Genomic DNA, 23,158 nt, shown 5'->3' on the forward strand with positions numbered 1-23,158 from the left:
CAAACAGCTTAAAAATCGGGGTGATCACTATTGCCCATTTCTTAAACCCCCCCCCCCCCCATGCTGTGCTCACTGAGCGAGGCTGGGGGGCATCGCTGGACCAGGATTCTCACCCCTCCGGCCCTCCACACCTCCAACCCTCGCTTAACACCTCCAGAACCCCGGGCTCCCCCAGTATCTGGGACCTCCCCAATGGTGGCCAAGTCTCAAGCCACCAGGACACAAATCAACCACCACCACCCACCCAAAAGTTCCAGAAATCCCTTCCTAAAACCCACTCTTCCCCTCCAACAGGGATTAGACACAAGGCTCACATGGAGCAAAGCCACCAACAGAGAGCAGAGTGGCCTGTTAAATTGTACACACATTTTTGAATTTGGCTGGGGGAAGGGGGGGGGGGGGGGGGGGGATAGAAACTTGCCCAATCCACCCTCAAAACTCCAGCCCTGTGCCATCTCCCAGTTATCAGATTGGTTTCCCTTCCACCACCCGCCTCATAGAAAAGTTACAGCACAGAAGGCAGCGGCCACTCGGCCCATCTTGTCCATGCCAGCCCAAGGACACCCAGGTGCCCTTTCTAATCTCACCTTCCTGTACTCTGCCCCCCTCACCCTCCAGCTCGCCACACTACCCGAAGGGCGTGGAAGCTTTGGAAAGAGTGCAGAGAAGTTTCACCAGGATGTTGCCTGGTCTCGAGGGTGTTGGCTACGAGGAGAGGTTGGATAAACTAGGATTGTTGTCACTGGAGAGGCTGAGACCAGATAGAGGTGTACAGTTTCTGTCCTGATCTGAGGAGGGATGTTCTTGCTCTCGAGGGAGCGCAGCGAGGGTTTACCAGGCTGATTCCTGGAGTGGCAGGTCTGTCATATGAGGAGAGACTAAGTCGGTTAGGATTATATTCACTGGAGTTTAGAAGAGCGAGAGGGGATCTCATAGAAACTTATCAAATTCTAACAGGGTTAGACAGGGTGGATTCAGAAAGAATGTGCCCGATGGTGGGGGGAGTCCAGAACTAGGGGGTCATAGTTTGAGGATAAGGGGGAAACCTTTTAGGACTGAGGTGAGGAGAGATTTCTTCACCCAGAGGGTGATGGAATTCACTCCCACAGAAAGTAGTTGAGGCCAAAACGTTGCGCAGTTTCAAGAAGGAATTAGATATCGCTCTTGGGGCTAAAGGGATCGAGGGATATGGGGGGGTGGAGATCAGGATATTGAATTGGATGATCAGCTATGATCAAAATGAATTGCGGAGCAGGCTCGAAGGGCCGAATGGCCTCCTCCTGCTTCTAGTTTCTATGCAAAATTATGGAGGGGCGTAGACAGGACAGATAGTCAGAGGCTTCTTCCCCAGGGGTGGAAGGATCAGTTACAAGTGGGGTACAGATTATTAGTGTCACAAGTCGGCTTACATTAACACTGCAATGAAGTTACTGTGAAAATCCCCTAGTCGCCACACTCCTGTTCGGGTAACACTGAGGGAGAATTTAGCACGGCCAATGCACCCTAACCCGCACGTCTTTCGGACTGTGGGAGGAAACCGGAGCACCCGGAGGAAACCCACTCAGAGAGGGGGGATCTTTAAGGGGGAGGCTTTTCCCGCAGAGAGTGGTGGGTGCCTGGAACGCGCTGCCAGAAGGAGGTGGTGGAAGCAGGTACATTAGCAACATTTAAGAGGGATCTGGATGAACAAAGAAAATTACAGCACAGGAACAGGCCCTTCGGCCCCTCCAAGCCTGCACCGACCATGCTGCCCCGACTGAACTAAAACCCCCTACCCTTCCGGGGACCGTATCCCTCTATTCCCATCCTATTCATGTATTTGTCCAGACGCCCCTTAAAACTCACTATCGTATCTGCTTCCACTCCCTCCCCCGGCAGCGAGTTCCAGGCACCCCCCACTAAAAAAAAACTTGCCTCGTACATCTCCTTTAAACCTGTGCCCCCCTAGTAATTGACTCTTCCACCCTGGGGAAAAAGCTTCTGACTATCCACTCTGTCCATGCCTCTCATACGTGAATAGGGAGGGAATAGAGGGAAAGGGACCGAGTAAGGACAGAACTTTTATTAAGAATGTAATTAGGGTATCATAAATCGGCACGGGCTTAGAACATAGAACAGTACAGCACAGAACAGGCCCTTCGGCCCACGATGTTGTGCCGAGCTTTATCTGAAACCAAGATCAAGCTATCCCACTCCCTATCATCCTGGTGTGCTCCATGTGCCTATCCAATAACCGCTTAAATGTTCCTAAAGTGTCTGACTCCACTATCACTGCAGGCAGTCCATTCCACATCCCAACCACTCTCTGCGTAAAGAACCTACCTCTGATATCCTTCCTGTATCTCCCACCATGAACCCTATAGTTATGCCCCCTTGTAATAGCTCCATCCACCCGAGGAAATAGTCTTTGAACGTTCACTCTATCTATCCCCTTCATCATTTTATAAACCTCTATTAAGTCTCCCCTCAGCCTCCTCCGCTCCAGAGAGAACAGCCCTAGCTCCCTCAACCTTTCCTCATAAGACCTACCCTCCAAACCAGGCAGCATCCTGGTAAATCTCCTCTGCACGCTTTCCAGCACTTCCACATCCTTCCTATAGTGAGATGACCAGAACTGCACACAATATTCCAAATGTGGTCTCACCAAGGTCCTGTACAGTTGCAGCATAACCCCACGGCTCTTAAACTCCAACCCCCTGTTAATAAAAGCTAACACACTATAGGCCTTCTTCACAGCTCTATCCACTTGAGTGGCAACCTTCAGAGATCTGTGGATATGAACCCCAAGATCTCTCTGTTCCTCCACAGTCTTCAGAACCCTACCTTTGACCCTGTAATCCACATTTAAATTAGTCCTACCAAAATGAATCACCTCACATTTATCAGGGTTAAACTCCATTTGCCATTTTTCAGCCCAGCTTTGCATCCTTGAAGGACCTGTTCCTGCGCTTTGATCTGGTCGGAATGATTACTGGTTCTGTTCATGCACCGATAAAGATGGATTTTTCAATAAAACACTTGGGTTAACTTACCGAACAGGTCATCCCTGGCCAGGGCATGTAGGATACGGGAGGCACCTATTAGAGTGCTCATCGCCGCAGAGAGAGAGGCTGCATAAACACCAATAACCACAAACGGGGGCCAGACGTTGATTTGCCGGAAGAAGACATAATCCCCCTTTAGCAGTGCCCTAAATAGCAGAGAGAGACAGAGAGACAGACACACAGAGACAATGAGACATTAAGGCGCGGGGAGGTAAACAGAGCAACACATTTTAGATAGTTCACCAAATTCAAGATGAATATTAATTTAAATCATTGTCACATGTATTGGGATACAGTGAAAAGTATTGTTTCTTGCGCGCTATACAGACAAAGCATACCGTTCATAGAGTACATAGGGGAGAAGGATTTGATTTGATTTATTATTGTCACATGTATTGGGATACAGTGAAAAGTATTGTTTCTTGCGCGCTATACAGACAAAGCATACCGTTCATAGAGTACATAGGGGAGAAGGATTTGATTTATTATTGTCACATGTATTGGGATACAGTGAAAAGTATGGTTGCTTCCGCACTATACAGACAAAGCATACCGTTCATAGAGAAGGAAAGGAGAGAGTGCAGAATGTAGTGTTACAGTCATAGCTCGGGTGTAGAGAAAGATCAACTTAATGCAAGGTAGGTCCATTCAAAAGTCTACACCCTAGCTATGACTGCAACACTACATTCTGCACTCTTCTTGCCTTCTCTATGAACAGTATGCTTTGTCTGTATATTGCGCAAGAAGCGATACTTTTCACTGTATCCCATACATAGAAACCATAGAAACCCTACAGTACAGAAAGAGGCCATTCGGCCCATCGAGTCTGCACCGACCACAAGCCCACCCAGGCCCTACCCCCATATCCCTACATATTTTAGCCACTAATCCCTCTAACCTACGCATCTCAGGTTACTAAAGGGCAATTTTAACATGGCCAATCAACCTAACCTGCACATCTTTGGACTGTGGGAGGAAACCGGAGCACCCGGAGGAAACCCACACAGACACAGGGAGAACGTGCAAACTCCACACAGACAGTGACCCGAGCCGGGATTCGAACCCAGGTCCCTGGAGCTGTGAGGCAGCAGTGCTAACCACTGTGCCACCGTACCGCCCACACCTGTGACAATAATAAATCAAAGCAAAGGGAAGCTGTTCGAGTCGGTTGGTACAAGTTTTCAGACTTTTGTATCTTTTTCCCGACGGGAGAGAGAATGTCCGGGGTGCATGGGGTCCTTGATTATGCTGGCTGCTTTTCTGAGGCAGCGGGAAGTGTAGACAGAGTCAATGGATGGGAGGCTGGTTTGAGTGATGGATTGGGCTACATTCACGACCTTTTGTAGTTCCTTGCGGTCTTGGGCAGAGCAGGAGCCCCAGACCAAGCTGCGATACAACCAGGAAGAATGCTTTCTATGGTGCATCTGTAAAAGTTGGTGAGAGTCGTAGCGGACATGCCAAATTTCCTTAGTCTTCTGAGAAAGTAGAGGCGTTGGTGGGGCTTTCCTAACTATAGTGTCGGCGTGGGGGGGACCAGGACAGGTTGTTGGTGATCTGGACATCTAAAAACTTGAAGCTCTCGACCATTTCTACTTCATCCCTGTTGATGTAGACAGGATGTGGAGATGCCGGCGTTGGACTAGGGTGAACACAGCAAGTGTTTTAACAACACCAGGTTAAAGTCCAACAGGTTTATTTGGTAGCAAATGGTATTTGCTACCAAATAAACCTGTTGGACTTTAACCTGGTGTTATTAAAACTCTTACGATGTAGACATGTTCTCCTTTTCGCTTCCTGAAGTCGATGACAATCTCCTTTGTTTTGTTGACAGAGGGAAAGATGGTCATCGCACCAGTTCAGATTCTCTATCTCATTCCTGTACTGTGCTCCACAGGGAGGCGGATACTGCAGTGGGAAGAGTGGGGGTGGGAAAATTGGCCCAACTTACTCCGTTGCCGATACTCCTTAGCCGTTTGCAGGATTGGTACACAAATGGGTGAAACCAGCTTTCCGTGGACAGGGATTCCTTTGGTGAAGCAGTCCAAAGGCTGATGAACCCCAATGTCCTGATACAGCGACAATAGGAAGTGCTTCGGTGAACTATATAACCACTCACCTGATGAAGGGGCAGCGCTCCGAAAGCTCGTGCTACCAAATAAACCTGCTGGACTTTAACCTGGTGTTGTGAGACTACTCACCTATCCCAGTCCAACACCGGCATCTCCACATCATGGCTACCATATACAACCATGGCAACGGCTTAGATCATAGAATCCCAACAGTGGTGATGGTGGCCATTCGGCCAATTGGGTCCGCACCGACCACAATCCCACCCAGGCCCTACCCCCGTATCCCTACATATTTACCCACTAACCCCTCATCCCAGGACACTAAGGGCAATTTTAGCATGGCCAATCAACCTAACCCGCACATCTTTGGACTGTGGGAGGAAACCAGAGCACCCGGAGGAAACCCACACAGACACGAGGAGAATGAACGAGAATCCACAGACAGTGACCCGAGCCGGGAATCGAACCCAGGTCCCTGGAGCTGTGAAGCAGCAGTGCTAACCACTGTGCTACCCGTGCCACCTGTGACCCCACATTTACCCCCCCTAACACTAAGGGGCAATTTAGCACGGCCAATCCACCCAACCTAGACATCTTTCGGACTGTGGGAGGAAACCCATGCAGACATGGGGAGAACGTGCAAACTCCGCACAGACAGTGACCCAAGCCGGGAATCGAACCCGGGTCCCCTGGCGCTGTGAGGTAGCAGTGCTAACCGCTGTGCCACTGGCAGCCCTACTTATTCGCTCTTCACATTTTCTGCACACTACCCCAATACATGGAGGTCTTACGGTGCAGTAGGTTAGGAAGATTAGCAGGGTAAATGCACAGGGGGCCTGAGTAAGGTGGTCTTTCGGAGAGCCGGTGCAGACCGGATGGGCTGAATGGCCTCCTTCTGCACTGTAGTGACTGAATGGTTTTAACAAGCTTGAGGTATGCGGAATTATGGAGTGTGATGTAGGAGTGTACTGTTGGAATGTGCAATGGGAGCTCAGTTAATATTGTAGCTATACATTTTATTCATTTGAGGGACATGGGCATTGCTGGCTGGCCAGTATATACTGCCCATCCCTAGGATAGCACAGTGGTTAGCACTGCTGCCTCACAGCGCCAGGGACCCGGGTTCGATTCCCGGCTTGGGTCACTGTCTGGGCGGAGTCTGTACATTCTCCCCCCGTGTCTGCGTGGGTTTCCTCCGGGAGCTCCGGTTTCCTCCCACAGTCCGAAAGATATCCTGTTGGTCGGAAAAACCCATCTGGTTCCTTTAGGGAAGAAAATCTGCCACCCTTACCCGGTCTGGCCTACATGCGACTCCAGAGCCAGAGCCACAGCCAATCTCAACTGGATTGGCCGTGCTAAATTGCCCCTTAGTGTCAGGGGGACTAGATAGAGTAAACGCATGGGGATAGGATTGTGGTCGGTGCAGACTCGATGGGCCAAATGGCCTCTTTCTGTACTGTAGGGATTTTATGATTCTAGCTGTCCTTGGTGGGCAGTTGAGAGTCAACCACATTGGTTCTGGAGTCACATGTAGGCCAGACCGGGTAAGGACAGCAGATTTCCTTCCCTAAAGTAACCAGATGGGTTTTTCCCGACAATGGAAAATCAGTAGATTCTTAATTCCAAATCGAGTGGTGATGTGGAACGTATTCCCACAGGAGTGGAGGAGAATAGTGGGGAGGGTCCCTTTCGCCAGGCAGCCCACAATAATCCACCCCTCCCCCCAAAACCACCCCTCACGGAGGCAGGAGTTCAGGATGCGTTGGGAACTCACCTGTCACAGGTGAAACTGACCAGGAAGAAGAGCAACAGGTAGACCAGGAAGGTGTAGATGACGGCGATAACTGTACCTTTAGGAATGGAATAGCTCGGATTCTTCAAGTCCCCTGTAGAGAGAGAGAGAGACAAGATAATGAAGGGGCGAGACAGGGTAGAGGCAGAGAGATTCTTTCCACTTACAACAAAGAACAAAGAACAATACAGCACAGGAACAGGCCCTTCGGCCCTCCAAGCCCGCGCCGCTCCCCGGCCCAATTTTCCAGCCTATCTACATACCAATATCCTATCCACCGAGCTGTCCCCTACAGCTACGATGCTTTGTTCATTACAACCTATTAACTCACCCCCACCCCCCCATTCCAGACCATGTGATCTCCAGGGAGAGGCAAAAACCCAGAGTGAAAAACCCCAGGGCCAATATGGGGAGAAAAATCTGGGAAATTCCTCTCCGACCCCCTGAGGCGATCGAAACGAGTCCAGGAGATCACAATGGCCCTGATCGAAAAATGCTTCCCAACCCTAGTCATTTCCACTTCCACGAACACCATATGAATTCCCTGCCCCCGAGACAGGTTCCCAACTATCCGCAGTCTCGTTCTGTACTGGCACCAGCAAGATGATCATAGAATGAAGCCTTGAAACGAGAAACAAGGAACAATTAGCCCGCGCCGCTCCCTGGTCCAAACTAGACCACTCTTTTGTATCCCTCCATTCCCACTCCGTTCATATAGCTGTCTAGATAAGTCTTAAACGTTCCCAGTGTGTCCGCCTCCACCACCTTGCCCGGCAACACATTCCAGGCCCCCACGACCCTCTGTGTGAAATATGTCCTTCTGATATCTGTGTTAAACCTCCCCCCCTTCACCTTGAACCTATGACCCCTCGTGAACGTCACCACCGACCCGGGGAAAAGCTTCCCACCGTTCACCCTATCTATGCCTTTCATAATTTTAGGAAGAACTAGAGGACACAGCCTCAAAATAAGGGGGAGTCAGTTTAGAACAGAGTTGAGGAGGAACTTCTTCTCCCAGAGGGTAGTGAATCTCTGGAATTCTCTGCCCAATGAAGCAGTAGAGGCTACCTCGTTAAATGTGTTTAAGTCACAGATAGATAGATTTTTAACCATTAAGGGAATTAAGGGTTATGGGGAGTGGGTGGGTAAGTGGAACTAAACCACCATCAGATCAGCCATGATCTTATTGAATGGCGGAGCAGGCTCGAGGGGCTAGATGGCCTACTCCTGCTCCTATTTCTTATCTTCTTATGAGAAGAGTGCGAGAGAGAGAAGGAATGTCAGTAGCACGAATACCGGAGAATGGTTAACATTTACAGAGGGCCACAGGGGAGACCTCCCAGTCATCGGATTATTCATCCTGTTAGGAAGGGGAGGTTGAGAATTGACGCTTGACCACTCAAAGAGATGTACTTCCCTTTATAACCTGTTTTAAAAAAAAGAGCGAGAGAAGTAGTAATATCTTTTTATTTAAAAGTTGTCACAAGTCGGCTTACGTTAACACTGCAATGAAGTTACTGTGCAAATCCCCTAGTCGCCACACTCTGGTGCCTGTTTGGGTCACACGAAGGGAGAATTTAGTACCTAACCCACACGTCTTTTGGACTGTGGGAGGAAACCGGAGCACCCGGAGGAAACCCACACAGACACGGGGATGGGGTGGGGGAGAGGCGGGGGGAAGAATGTGCAAATTCTGCACAGATAGAGACCCAAGTCGGGAATTGAACCTGGGTCCCTGGCACTGAGAGACAGCAGTGCCAACCACCGTGCCATCTTCAACAACCTGTGAGGCTATTTGGCCCATCGAATCTGCACCTAACCCTCTCCGCCCCATCCTTGTTTTGCGTTTTAAAAAAAAAAAAAGTTCCCCCATTTCAGTTTTTCAAAGTAACCACTCCAATTGCCACCTGGGCTTCCTGCAGTCGTGACTGTGCCATGAGGCAGCCATCTTAAAGACCAGTCGAATAAAAGACTCTTTTAAAACACCAATGAAGACTGTTGTTCTTATACTTGCAATGCCGTCTTAAATAGGACCACTGAAAAAAGTTGGTGTTTGGGGTGGAATTTCAGAGCTTCGGGCCCAGGCTTTTTGGGAGACTAGGCCAACAAATGTGGAGATGTTAAAAACCAGGGTGTGCGCAAGAGACAAAGTGGGTGTGGGGGGGGGCTGGAGGAGGCCGAGGTCAGGAGGGGAGTGTCGTATGAGGACTCTGGGTCTGTACTCGGAGTTTAGAAGGATGAGGGGGGATCTTATTGAAACTTACAGGATACTGCGAGGCCTGGATAGAGTGGACGTGGAGGGGATGTTTCCACTAGTAGGAAAAACTAGAACCAGAGGGAACAACCTCAGGCTAAAGGGACGATCCTTCAAAACAGAGATGAGGAGGAATTTCTTCAGCCAGAATCTGTGGAACTCTTTGCCGCAGAAGGCTGTGGAGGCTGGGTCATTGAGTGTCTTTAAGACAGAGATAGATAGGTTCTTGATTAATAAGGGGATCAGGGGTTATGGGGAAAAGGGCAGGAGAATGGGGATGAGAAAAGTATCAGCCATGATTGAATGGCGGAGCAGACTCGATGGGCCGAGTGGCCTAATTCTGCTCCTACGTCTTATGGGCTGGAGGAGGTCACAGGGGTCAGGAGGGGTGCGGGGGGACTGGAGGAAGTTACAGAGATGGAGGGGTTCGGGGGCTGGAGGAGGTGGTTAGAGGCTACAGACGAAGTCGGGACGGGTGTGAATTTGAGGTGGAGATGGACTGGGAGCCAATCTAGGTCAGAGACCTGGAATGTGTTGAGGTGCCAGCTGGAATGAGTTCAGGGGCGAGGCCCAGAGTTCGATCCACATTTGATGTTCATCTGAGATCACAACAACAAACCCAAAGTTCACCCCCCAACTGCCCTCGAGAGGGTAGCATTGATCTAGCCACCACCTTCATCCACGTGGCTCAGACACACCCAGTAGCAATTTAATACGAAGTGGCACGCTGGGCCATTCCAGAGGGCAGTTGAGAGTCAACCACATTGGCCGTGAGCTCTGGAGTCACATGTAGGCCAGGCCGGGTAAGGACAGCAGATTTCCTTCTCTAAAGGGATCAGTGAACCCAGATAGGTTTTTACAATATTACTCATGGGACAAACATTTAATCCCAGAAGCTTCCATGTCGGAGTCTAGACCTCTGGATTACAAGTCCAGTTATCACCACTATTCTCGACACTCCTCACACACGAGACAGACACAATCTCTGGGATTGGGGGGGAAGAGACGGAGATCTTTACCAGACATATTGGAGCCTGCCATGATGCCAGTGCAGCCATTAAACATGACAGCAAACACTGTCGCGAACGTCATCATGTAGTTGGTGGTGTAATCCACGGAATAATCATCTAGAAAAGTGGAGAACAAACGTTACTCAATAAAGATTCACACAGTGCTGGCCTCATCCACACCCCATTTCAGATCCCTCCCCTCTCCAAAAAAATACTGTGCAAAAAATTCGAGCCCCATCTGACAGTCCCACTGGGCCTCAAAATAATCTACTCCCAGGCTGCTCCATAACTAGGCCTCAGATAATCTACTCCCAGGCTGCTCAGTAACTAGGCCTCAGATAATAATCTACTTCCAGGCTGCTCTGTAACTAGACCTCATAATAATCTACTCCCAGGCTGCTCAGTAACTAGACCTCATAATAATCTACTCCCAGGCTGCTCTGTAACTAGGCCTCAGATAATAATCTACTCCCAGGCTGCTCTGTAACTAGGCCTCAGATAATAATCTACTCCCAGGCTGATCTGTAACTAGGCCTCAAATAATAATCTACTCCCAGGCTGCTCTGTAACTAGACCTCATAATAATCTACTCCCAGGCTGCTCAGTAACTAGGCCTCAGATAATAATCTACTCCCAGGCTGATCTGTAACTAGGCCTCAGATAATAATCTACTCCCAGGCTGCTCTGTAATTAGGCCTCAGATAATAATCTACTCCCAGGCTGCTCTGTAACTAGACCTCATAATAATCTACTCCCAGGCTGCTCAGTAACTAGGCCTCAGATAATAATCTACTCCCAGGCTGCTCTGTAATTAGGCCTCAGATAATAATCTACTCCCAGGCTGCTCTGTAACTAGGTCTCAGATAATAATCTACTCCCGGGCTGCTCTGTAATTAGGCCTCAGATAATAATCTACTCCCAGGCTGCTCTGTAATTAGGCCTCAGATAATAATCTACTCCCAGGCTGCTCAGTAATTAGGTCTCAGATAATAATCTACTCCCGGGCTGCTCAGTAACTAGGCCTCAGATAATAATCTACTCCCAGGCTGCTCTGTAATTAGGCCTCATAATAATCTACTCCCAGGCTGCTCAGTAATTAGGCCTCAGATAATAATCTACTCCCGGGCTGCTCAGTAATTAGGCCTCAGATAATAATCTACTTCCAGGCTGCTCTGTAATTAGGCCTCAGATAATAATCTACTCCCAGGCTGCTCTGTAACTAGGCCTCAGATAATAATCTACTCCCGGGCTGCTCTGTAACTAGGCCTCAGGGGTTCAGTGCATACACAAATTTCCAAAATAATGTAACGAAACACTAAACTGGACATTAAATTATGAGGACACCCTACTCTCATATGTACTTGACCAGTTTGGAGACCAAAAGATCTTAGACTCGAGCCACAATACCAGTCCTGGCCAATGATCTATTTTGGGGTTAACAATGACAAGTTTACGGCAAAAAGAGGGGGGAAAGTGTGTGTAAAAAGGAGTTCAGATATCAGTCCCAGAGGTGTCAAAAGGAGAGATTCCACCATGTTGAACAGTATTGTGAAGTGACAAGAGTGTGGAAAAGTTCAGGGCTCAGAAACAAAATCTTGTCAACATCGAGTGGAATCCGAGAGATTTCCGTCCTGCAGCAGGACTGACTAGGCCATGACCGAAGACCAGGCTGACCCAAGGGGGCCTTTTGGGAACTAGAGTTCGACAGATTGGGATGGAGAGAAGATTGCACGCAATTAAGGGAGTCCAAAACTAGCCATCAAAAAAAAAATACAAGTTGATCACTAATAAATCCAAATCGGGAATTCAGGAGAAACTTCTTGAGCCAGAGAGTGGGGAACCCGCTACCACAGAGCGTATTTTGTTTAAAATGGAGATGCGGGCGTTGTTGGCGAGTCCTGTATTTGTTACCCATTCCTAATTACTCCTTCATCTGAGTGTCTTGCTCGGCCATTTCAGAGGACAGTTAGGAGTCAACCGTGTACCTACAGTGTAGAAGGTGGCCGCCTGACCCCATCGAGCCTGCACTGATAACAATCCCACCCAGGCCCTATCCCCGTGACCCCACGTATTTACCCTGCTAACTCCCCTGACACTAAGACGCACTTTAGCATGGCCAATCCATCTAACCTACCCAACTTTGGACACCGAGGGGTAATTTAGCACGGCCAATGCACCCAAACCAACACGTCTTTCGGACTGTGGGTGGAAACCGGAGCACCCGGAGGAAACCCACACAGACACGGGGAGAACGTGCAGACTCCGCACAGACAGTGACCCAAGCCGGGAATCGAACCCGGGTCCCTGGCGCAGTGAGGCAGCAGTGCTAACCATTGTGCCGTGGGTCTGGAGTTAAAATGTAGGCCAGACTGGGTAAGGACAATAGATTTCCTTTGCTGACAGTGAATCCCCCCCTCACCCCAGACAAATTTACGATAGTTGCCATGGCCAAGATTAGATTTTGGATCCACCAAGTTGCCAAGGTGGAATTTGAACCAGGTGTCGCCCAGAATATTAGCCTGGGGGCTCTTGATGACTAGACCAATGACATTAATACAACATCGCCTCTGCCCAAAGGATAGATAGACTGAAGGAAGAACTAGTGAGATAGGAAGGATAAAAGGAGGACGTGATGTTGATAGAGCAAGGGGGAAGAGGCTTGGGTGGAGAATGAACATAGAACATAGAAAGCCACAGCACAAACAGGCCCTTCGGCCCACAAGTTGCGCTGATCACATCCCTACCTCTAGGCCTATCTATAGCCCTCAATCCCATTAAATCCCATGTACTCATCCAGAAGTCTCTTAAAAGACCCCAACGAGTTTGCCTCCACCACCACCGACGTCAGCCGATTCCACTCACCCACCACCCTCTGAGTGAAAAACTTACCCCTGACATCTCCTCTGTACCTACCCCCCAGCACCTTAAACCTGTGTCCTCTCGTAGCAACCATTTCAGCCCTTGGAAATAGCCTCTGAGAGTCTACCCTATCCAGACCTCTCAACATCTTGTAAACCTCTATCAGGTCACCTCTCATCCTTCGTCTCTCCAGGGAGAAGAGACCAAGCTCCCTCAACCTATCCTCATAAGGCATGCCCCCCAATCCAGGCAACATCCTTGTAAATCTCCTCTGCACCCTTTCAATGGCTTCAACATCTTTCCTGTAATGAGGTGACCAGAACTGCACGCAGTACTCCAAGTGGGGTCTAACCAGGGTCCTATAAAGCTGCAGCATTATCTCCCGACTCCTAAACTCAATCCCTCGATTAATGAAGGCCAGTACGCTGTACGCCTTCTTGACCGCATCCTCCACCTGCGAGGCCGATTTAAGAGTCCTATGGACCCGGACCCCAAGGTCCTTCTGATCCTCTACACTGCTAAGAATGGTACCCTTCATATTATACTGCTGCTTCATCCCATTGGATCTGCCAAAATGGATCACCACACACTTATCCGGGTTGAAGTCCATCTGCCACTTCTCCGCCCAGTCTTGCATTCTATCTATGTCTCGCTGCAACTTCTGACATCCCTCCAAACTATCCACAACACCACCTACCTTGGTGTCGTCAGCAAACTTACCAACCCATCCCTCCACTTCCTCATCCAGGTCATTTATGAAAATGACAAACAGCAAGGGTCCCAGAACAGATCCCTGGGGCACTCCACTGGTCACTGACCTCCATGCAGAGAAAGACCCCTCCACAGCCACTCTCTGCCTTCTGCAGGCAAGCCAGTTCTGGATCCACAAGGCAACAGCCCCTTGGATCCCATGCCCTCTCACTTTCTCAAGAAGTCTTGCATGGGGGACCTTATCGAACGCCTTGCTGAAGTCCATATAGACCACATCCACCGCTCTTCCTTCGTCAATGTGTTTGGTCACATTTTCAAAGAACTCAACCAGGCTTGTAAGGCACGACCTGCCCTTGACAAATGAAGTCCAGCGTAGGCCTGTAGTTAGGGGTTGTACCATGCTTCAAGGTTATCAGTGTCACATTAACACCGCAATGAAGTTACTGTGAAATTCCCCTAGTCGCCACATTCTGACACCTGTTCGGGTAACACCGAGGGAGAATTTAGTACGTCCAATGCACCTAACCAGCATGTCTTTGGACACTAAGGGGCAATTTAGCATGGCCAATCCACCTAACCTGCACATCTTCAATGTCAACAAAACGGAGGAGATTGTCATCGACTTCAAGAAGCGTAGAGGAGAACACGCCCCTGTCTACATCAATGGGGACGAAGTAGAAAGGGTCGAGAGCTTCAGGTTTTTAGGTGTCCAGATCACCAACAACCTGTCCTGGTCCCCCCCACGCCGACACTATAGTGAAGAAAGCCCCACCAACACCTCTACATTCTCAGAAGACTAAGGAAATTTGGCATGTCAGCTACGACTCTCACCAACTTCTACAGATGCACCATAGAAAGCATCCTTTCTGGTTGTATCACAGCTTGGTATGGGCTCCTGCTCTGCCGAAGACCGCAAGGAACTACAAAGGACTGTGAATGTAGCCCAATCCATCTCGCAAACCAGCCTCCCATCCATTGACTCTGTCTACACTTCCTGCTGCCTTGGGAAAAGCGGCCAGCATAATTAAGGAACCCCCACACCTCGGACATTCTCTCTTCCGCTGGGAAAAAGATATAAAAGTCTGAGGGCACAGACCAATTGACTCAGGAACAGCTTCTTCCCTGCTGCCATCAGACTTTTGAATGGACCATTAAGTTGATCTTTCTCTAAACCCTAGCTATGAATGTAACACTACATTCTGCACTCTCTCCTTTCCTTCTCTAAGAAGAGTGTGTTTTGTCTGTATAGTGCGCAAGAAACAATACTTTTCACTGTGTCCCAATACATGTGACAACAATAAATCAAATCAAAGGAAGGGACAAGAAATCATAGAAACCCTACAGTGCAGGAGGCCGCCATTCGGCCCATCGAGTCTGCACCGACCACAATCCCACCCAGGCCCTACCCCGACATATCCACATATTTACCCGCTAATCCCTCTAACCTACGCATCTCAGGACTCTAAGGGGCAATTTTTTACCTGGCCAATCAACCTAACCCGCACATCTTTGGACAATTTAACATGGTGTCCAAAGATGTGCCGATGAGGAGGATTGGCCAAGGACAACTTATCACGGCCAATCCACCCAACCTGCACATCTTTTGGACTGTGGGAGGAAACCGGAGCACCCGGAGGAAACCCATGCAGACACGGGGAGAACGTGCAGACTCTGTACGGACAGTGACACGAGCCGGGAATCGAACCCGGGTCCCTGGCGCTGTGAGGCAGCAGTGCCAACCCACTGTGCCACCCCACCCTGAGGTGAAGGTAGAGGGGGAAGCGGCTCAGAGCTCACCCATGAGATTTTTCTTCAATGTCGCGGTGCTGAAGCCGGTGTAGTTGGTATCGATGGCCAGGCTCTCGTTCCCAGCTTGCTTGACGATCGGGATGGTCCTGGGCTTCACAGCGAAGAAGCTTACGAGGATGGTGATCAGAACGAGGTGCACCACCAGGAAAATCAGAAAGCTGGTCTTGGCGTAGATCTGGGCGCCAACCAGGCAGATCAGGAGGCAGAGGAGGAGGATGCTGGAGGTGTACAGGACATCGTACAGGTAGCTCTGGGGAAGCACGTGGATTCCCTTGGGTTCAGTATCTGCTGAGGGGGTGGATAAACACAGAGCAAGCCGTTACTGAGGAACAGGAGAAGGCCATTCAGCCCCTTTCTCCCAGCATTCTATTAGGATTACGGCCAACTCACTCCGCCTTTGCCCTCACCGAACAGAGAGGCCATTCAGCCCACCCCATCTGTGCTGACTCATGGCAATTTAGTCAGTGCCACCCTCTTCATAGCCCTATAGTCTCTGTCTGAGACTCTTCCCCGATAGAATCCTAAGAGTGCAGGAGGCCATTGGGGCTGCACCAACCACAATCCCACCCAGGCCCTATCCCCATAACCCTACCATTTACCCGAGCTAGTCCCCCGACGCCGAGGGGCAATTTGGCACAGCCAATCCACCTAACCCGCACATCTTTCAGACTGTGGGAGGAAACCCATACAGGCACGGGGAGACTCAGCACAGACAGTGACCCCAAGCCAGGAATCGAACCTGGGTCCCTGGCGCTGTGAGGCAGCAGAGCTAACCCGCTGTGCCACCCCCCGAGTCACAGAACTTGGCAAACTCCCCCCGTCGGGGAATTGAACCCTGGTCCCCTGTGTGACAGGTGAGAATACTCACCTCTACACTAACCAGGAAACTATCACAAAAGCTCCGATTAAGCCCCAAACCCCTTCAGGAGAAGGCTCCATGAATCCCCAGATGGATTGCTTTCCCAATTCCAGTTGGGAAAGACCAGAGGCTCCCAATTTTTAAACAAATTGCCTGTTAAGTCTTCAGTAATCCCCCCAAATTCAATCTTCAGTAACACCCCACCCCCTCGAGACCCTATAGTTGCTTTTCTTGTTTGGGAAAGAGGGGGCCCCACTTTTAAAGACAAACCTTGACAATCCACAAGGGATATCTGTGTGGGTTGGGATATCGGAGCTCCTAGCCCTACTCTGTCAGGTGATTAAAGTTTATTTGTGTCACAAGTAGGCTTACATTAACACAACGTGTTAACACAGTACATTTAATAAGGGGATCAGGGGTTATGGGGGAAAGGGCAGGAGAATGGGGATGAGAAAAATATCAGCCATGATTGAATGGTGGAGCAGACTCGATGGGCCGAGTGGCCTAATTCTGCTCCTATGTCTTATGGTCTAACACTAATGAAGTTACTGTGGAAATCCCCCGAGTCGCCACACTCTGGCGCCTGTTCGGGTAACACTGAGGGAGAATTTAGCACAGCCAGTCCACCCTAACCAGCACGTCTTTCGGAGTGTGGGAGGAAACTGGAGCACTCGGAGGAAACCCACGCAGACACGGGGGAGAATGCGCAGACTCCACACAGAGAGTGACCCAAGCCGGGAATCGAACCTGGGTCCCTGGTGCTGTGAAGCAGCAGTGCTAACCACTGTGCTGCCCCAACCCTAACTTGCACATCTTTGGACTGTGGGAGGAAACCGGAGCACCCGGAGGAAACCCACACAGACACGGGGGAAGAATGCGCAGACTCTGCACAGACAGTGACCCAAGCCGGGAATCGAACCCGGGTCCCTGGCGCTGTGAAGCAGCACTGCTAACCCACTGAGCCACCCCATAGTCCAAGGGTCAAAAGGAACAAACTCGACAGCCCGAGATCATACTTCACAGGTTTTGTTTGGGGGGGGATATACAAAACCTAATTAACCCCATCCTTAGATATAACCAAGACTTGATTGGCCCCCACTCTGCAGTGAGGGGGGGGGGGGGGGAAAGAAAGGGAGAAGGGGAGGGTGGATTCACCTGCACTCGGAAGCTCTCCAAACATGTCAAGAATGGCTTCCACCAGGCCCAGAATGTAAACCGCACAGGAACAGACATTGGCGAGGAAAAACATGAGGCCGATGCTCCCTCCAAACTCAGGGCCCAACGTGCGACTAATCATAACTGGGAGTTCGCTGTGAAGGAAAAAGGAGAGAGAGGGAGAGAGTGCGCGAGAGAGAGAGAGAGAGAGCGCATGAGCGAGAGAGAGAGAGAGAGCGCGAGGGAGAGAGCGGGGAAGGAGGAGAAACAAAGGGCTATAAATCCAGGGGCCTAGTCAAGGTTCAAGATTATCAATCGCAAAACCAAAACTATCCGAATCCTCAAGAGATGAAAATTAACCCAGAGGGCAGGTTTCCCGTTTTATAATTTTCTCTTGTGGGTGTAGCAAGAAAGGTGTTTATTTATTAAAAAAGGAACAGGCCCGTCGGCCCTCCGAGCCTGCGCCGATCGTGTTGTCCTATCGAGACCAACCGCCTGTATCCCTCTGTACCCTGTCTGCTCATGTGTCCATCCAGGTAAGTCTTAAATGTGGCTAACGTAACTGCCTCAACCCCCTCACTTGGCAGCGCATTCCAGGCCCCCACCACCCTCCGTGTAAAAAAACTTCCCCCGCACATCCCCACTGAACCTTTCCCCCCTTATCTTGAGATTCTGCCCCCTTGTAATTGCCATTTTTGCCCTGGGGAAAAAGCTTCCAACTGTTCACCCTATCCATGCCCCTCATAATTTTATAAACTTCTATCAGGTCGCCCCCGCAGCCTCCGTCTTTCTCGGAAGAAAATCCCAGTTTAGTGTCAATTAGTGTCACAAGTCGGCTTACACTAACACCGCAATGAAGTTACTGTGAAAATCCCCTACTCGCCACACTCTGCCGCCTGTTTGGGTAACACCGAGGGAGAATTTAGCACGGCCGATACATCCAACCTAAAGTTTATTTATTAGTCTCACACCTCGGCTTACATTAACACTGCAATGAAGGGGACTTTCACAGTAACTTCATTGCAGTGTGAATGCAAGCCTACTTCTAACTAGTAAATAAACTTTACTGTGAAAATCCCCTAGTCGCCCACACTGGTTCGGGTAACACGGAGGGAAAATTTAGCACCTAACCAGCACGTCATTTGGATTGTGGCAGGAAACCCACGCAGACACGGGGAGAACGTGCAGACTCCACACAGTGACCCCAAGCCGGGAATCGAACCCGGGTCCCTGGCGCTGTGAGGCAGCGGTGCTAACCAGCGTGCCGTCCATCTATTGTCCAGCTCTGAAGGATAGACACCCCTTCTCAACCCTTGGCAACAAGGTGGTCTCAGGCAAGGAAACGTTTCAGTTGCCAATCCTTGAGGCAACCAGAATTTTTAGGGGAGAATGTCTTGCTGGACGGAGTTGAAGAAAATCAAAACTCTTGGAATCGCTTTGGTTTGGAGGGGGACAGGGACAAGGTGAAGGTGACAGAACCCGGAGGGGGGAGAAGGTGACAGAACCCGGAGGGGGGAGAAGGCAGCATGCAAGCAAGGGTTGCCGGGTGTTAAAAGGATACAGTAAGCTCCACCACCCTTCACAGCTCCATTGGTGGAGATAGCACACACGGATAATACTGTTAGGCTGACGATGATGTACGCCACAACAAGCATGACAAGCGATTGCAGGAATCCAGCCTGGCCAATGACAAAACCTAGAGAGAAAGAGAAAGAAAGGACAGTTAGTTGGCATCCTTGGGGGGTAGGAACTGTTGTCCAAATCTAGTCCGTGTCACATCCCTGAAAGGTAGGTCTTGGATTTGTGGATCGAACCATCCTTGCTACACACTTCAGGTTCCTGGAGACAGTCCCGCCCCCACCAGTACTGTACCCCAGTGTTATACAGCGACAGACCCGTCCCCACCAGTACTGTACCCCAGTGTTATACAGTGACAGACCCGTCCCCACCAGTACTGTACCCCAGTGTTATACAGTGACAGACCCGTCCCCACCAGTACTGTACCCCAGTGTTATACAGCGACAGACCCGTCCCCACCAGTACTGGACCCCAGTGTTATACAGCGACAGACCCGTCCCCACCAGTACTGTACCCCAGTGTTATACAGTGACAGACCCGTCCCCACCAGTACTGTACCCCCAGTGTTATACAGCGACAGACCCATCCCCACCAGTACTGTACCCCAGTGTTATACAGCGACAGTCCCGCCCCCACCAGTACTGTACCCCAGTGTTATACAGCGACAGACCCGTCCCCACCAGTACTGGACCCCAGTGTTATACAGCGACAGACCCGTCCCCACCAGTACTGTACCCCAGTGTTATACAGCGACAGACCCGTCCCCACCAGTACTGTACCCCAGTGTTATACAGTGACAGACCCGTCCTCACCAGTACTGTACCCCAGTGTTATACAGTGACAGACCCGTCCCCACCAGTACTGTACCCCAGGTGAGTAAACTCCAACCTGCTGTATTTACTGGAATACTGGGCCCCCATTAAAACAGGGACAAGCTGGTCTATAACTACCATAATTACTGTAGTACTGGGCCTCCCATGGATGTCAGACATGGTGGTCCAGATCTACTGTATTTATTAGAGTACAGGCCCCCTATCAAAATCAGGGTCTAGTTGATCCATAACTACTGTATTTACATAGAAGATAGTAGCAGGAGGAGGCCATTCGGCCCTTCGATCCTGCTCTGCCATTCACGATCATGGCTGATCATCCAACTCAATAGCCTAATCCTGCTTTCTCCCCATAACCTTTGATCCCGTTCGCTCCAAGTGCTATATCCAGCCGCCTCTTGAATACATTCAATGTTTTGGCATCAACTACTTCCTGTGGTAATGAATTCCACAGGCTCACCACTCTTTGGGTGAAGAAATGTCTCCTCATCTCCGTCCTAAATGGTCTACCCCGAATCCTCAGACTGTGACCCCTGGTTCTGGACTCCCCCCACCATCGGGAACATCCTCCCTGCATCTACCCTGTCTAGCCTGGAGTACTGCCCCCCCCCCCCATTAAAATCAGGGGCCAGTTGGTCCATATCTACCATAGTTACTGGAGTACTGGGCCCCATTTAGAATCCAGGACCAGCTGGTGCATAGCTACCATATTTACTGGAGCCCCATTAAAATCAGACTATCGGGTCCTATGCAGGATCTGAAAGGCAACGTGGTATGTTTGGAGAGACGGGATTAAATAGCCCACCCCATTGTCTGCTGTAGTGAAGGCAGCCATTTTGCAGACCCTCCCCCGTAGATTAGGAATAAGCTTTCAGGGCAAGGCCATTTATTCAATAAAGAAAGCAATTAATCCTCAAGGGGGCAGATTCTGCTCTCCTCGAATGACACTGGCGGGTGAGGAAACATGGCAGCCTATTTCTGCACAGCATGATCCCACATGCAGCGATGGTGGTAACGGGGCCCCCAGTCTTACCTTGTGCTTGACAACACCCATGACTGTGCGGTCAAATATCCCTCCATTTCGATTTTCAAGTTTGCTGATGACACCACCGTAGTGGGTCGGATCTCAAACAATGACGAGACAGAGTACAGGAATGAGAGAGAGAATCTGGTGAACTGGTGCGGCAACAATAATCTCTCCCTCAATGTCAACAAAACGAAGGAGATTGTCATCGACTTCAGGAAGCGTAAAGGAGAACATGCCCCTGTCTACATCAACGGGGGACGAAGTAGAAAGGGTCGAGAGCTTCACGTTTTTTAGGTGTCCAGATCACCAACAACCTGTCCTGGTCCCCCCCATGCCGACACTATAGTTAAGAAAGCCCCACCAACACCTCTACTTTCTCAGAAGACTAAGGAAATTTGGCATGTCCGCTACGACTCTCACCAACTTTTACAGATGCACCATAGAAAGCATTCTTTCTGGATGTATCACAGCTCGGTCTGGCTCCTGCTCTGCCCAAGACCGCAAGAAACTACAAAAGGTCGTGAATGTAGCCCAATCCATCACGCAAACCCAGCCTCCCATCCATTGACTCTGTCTACACTTCCCGCTGCCTCGGGAAAAGCAGCCAGCATAATCAAGGACCCCACACACCCCGGACATTCTCTCTTCCGTCGGGAAAAAAGGTACAAAAGTCTGAGGTCATGTACCAACCGACTCAAGAACAGCTTCTTCCCTGCTGCTGTCAGACTTTTGAATGGACCTACCTCGCATCAAGTTGATCTTTCTCTACACCCTAGCTATGACTGTAACACTACATTCTGCACCCTCTACTTTCCTTCTCTATGAACGGTATGCTTTGTCTGTATAGCGTGCAAGAAACAATACTTTTCACTGTATCCCAATACATGTGACAATAATAAATCAAATCCAACCACCAACACTAGTTTAAATCCCACTGGTGGAATTTAAATTCAATTAAATTTTTAAAAACTCGTCACAAAAATGGCGACCAGGCCGACTCGCTGTGGTTCTAATTTTAACAGGAAGTATGTTCTCGACACAATCGAAGTCTGTGCAGAAAACTGCAACCCACAGAAATAAAAGCAGCGACATGGCTGAAGAATTTACAGATGCGTTGATGGCTTCTACCTGCGAGTGTGTGAAAACCTCACCCAAAATAACTCGTCTTCTGCCTATTTCCTGTAATTAGGGCATTGCAGAGTTTGAAAGTCTACCGTCCATGTTTGCCATGGCAACAGCCATTACACTCACTGTGGTGTCACACTAGGGCCCCGCTAGGATGCTGGTTGCTATGATATACGGTGCAGGATAATGAGGGCTGATCTTAGGAGTGTAGGCCTCACTGTCAAGGCCACAATTTATAGAACATTACAGCGCAGTACAGGCCCTTCGGCCCTCGATGTTGCGCCGACCAGTGGAACCAATCTGAAGCCCCTCTAATCTACACTATTCCAATATCATCCATATGTTTATCCAATAACCATTTGAATGTTCTTAATGTTGACGAGTCCACTACTGCTGCAGGCAGGGCATTCCACGCCCTTACTACTCTCGGAGTAAAAAACCTACCTCTAACATCTGTCCTATATCTCTCACCGCTCAATTTAAAGCTATGTCCCCTCGTGTTAGCCATCACCATCCGAGGAAAAAGGCTCTCACTATCCACCCTATCTAATCCTCTGATCATCTTGTACGCCTCTATTAAGTCACCTCTTAACCACCTTCTCTCTAACGAAAGCAACCTCAAGCCCCTCAGCCTTTCCTCATACGATTTTCCCACCATACCAGGCAACATCCTGGTAAATCTGCTCTGCACCCCCTCCAACACTTCCACATCTTTCCTATAATACGGCGACCAGAACTGTACGCAATACTCCAAGTGCGGCCGCACCAGAGTTTTGTACAGTTGCAGCATGACCTCCTGGCTCCGAAACTCAATCCCTCTACCAATAAAAGCTAACACACCATATGCCTTCTTAACAACCCTATCAACCCGGGTGCCAACTTTCAGGGATCTATGCACATGGACACCCAGATCCCTCTGTTCATCCACACTACCAAGTATCTTACCATTACATTACAGGAAGGATGTGGAGGCTTTGGAGAGGGTGCAGAGGAGGTTTACCAGGATGTTGCCTGGTATGGAGGGGAGATCCTATGA

The 23,158-nt window shown here is 49.8% G+C and overlaps 1 protein-coding gene across 3 annotated transcripts in view; it reads right to left on the reverse strand.

Annotated features, from left to right (window-relative positions):
- slc12a9 (solute carrier family 12 member 9) overlaps positions 1 to 23,158 on the reverse strand; it is a 55,264-nt gene that overhangs the window by 15,196 nt on the left and 16,910 nt on the right. Inside the window, exons 2-7 of one of the 3 annotated variants that reach the window (XM_078200830.1) lie at positions 19,124 to 19,258; positions 17,569 to 17,706; positions 15,537 to 15,833; positions 10,179 to 10,286; positions 6,888 to 6,999; positions 3,033 to 3,190 (exon numbers count right to left, since the gene is read on the reverse strand). In XM_078200830.1, coding sequence (XP_078056956.1) covers positions 3,033 to 3,190; positions 6,888 to 6,999; positions 10,179 to 10,286; positions 15,537 to 15,833; positions 17,569 to 17,706; positions 19,124 to 19,258 — 948 coding nt within the window. Of the gene's footprint in view, positions 1 to 3,032; positions 3,191 to 6,887; positions 7,000 to 10,178; positions 10,287 to 15,536; positions 15,837 to 17,562; positions 17,707 to 19,123; positions 19,259 to 23,158 lie in introns of all 3 variants that reach the window. The other 2 variants (XM_078200829.1, XM_078200828.1) reach the window with 2 other exon arrangements.

The sequence above is a fragment of the Mustelus asterias genome, chromosome 31, assembly GCF_964213995.1.
Source record: "Mustelus asterias chromosome 31, sMusAst1.hap1.1, whole genome shotgun sequence".
Classification (NCBI taxonomy): Eukaryota; Metazoa; Chordata; class Chondrichthyes; order Carcharhiniformes; family Triakidae; genus Mustelus; species Mustelus asterias.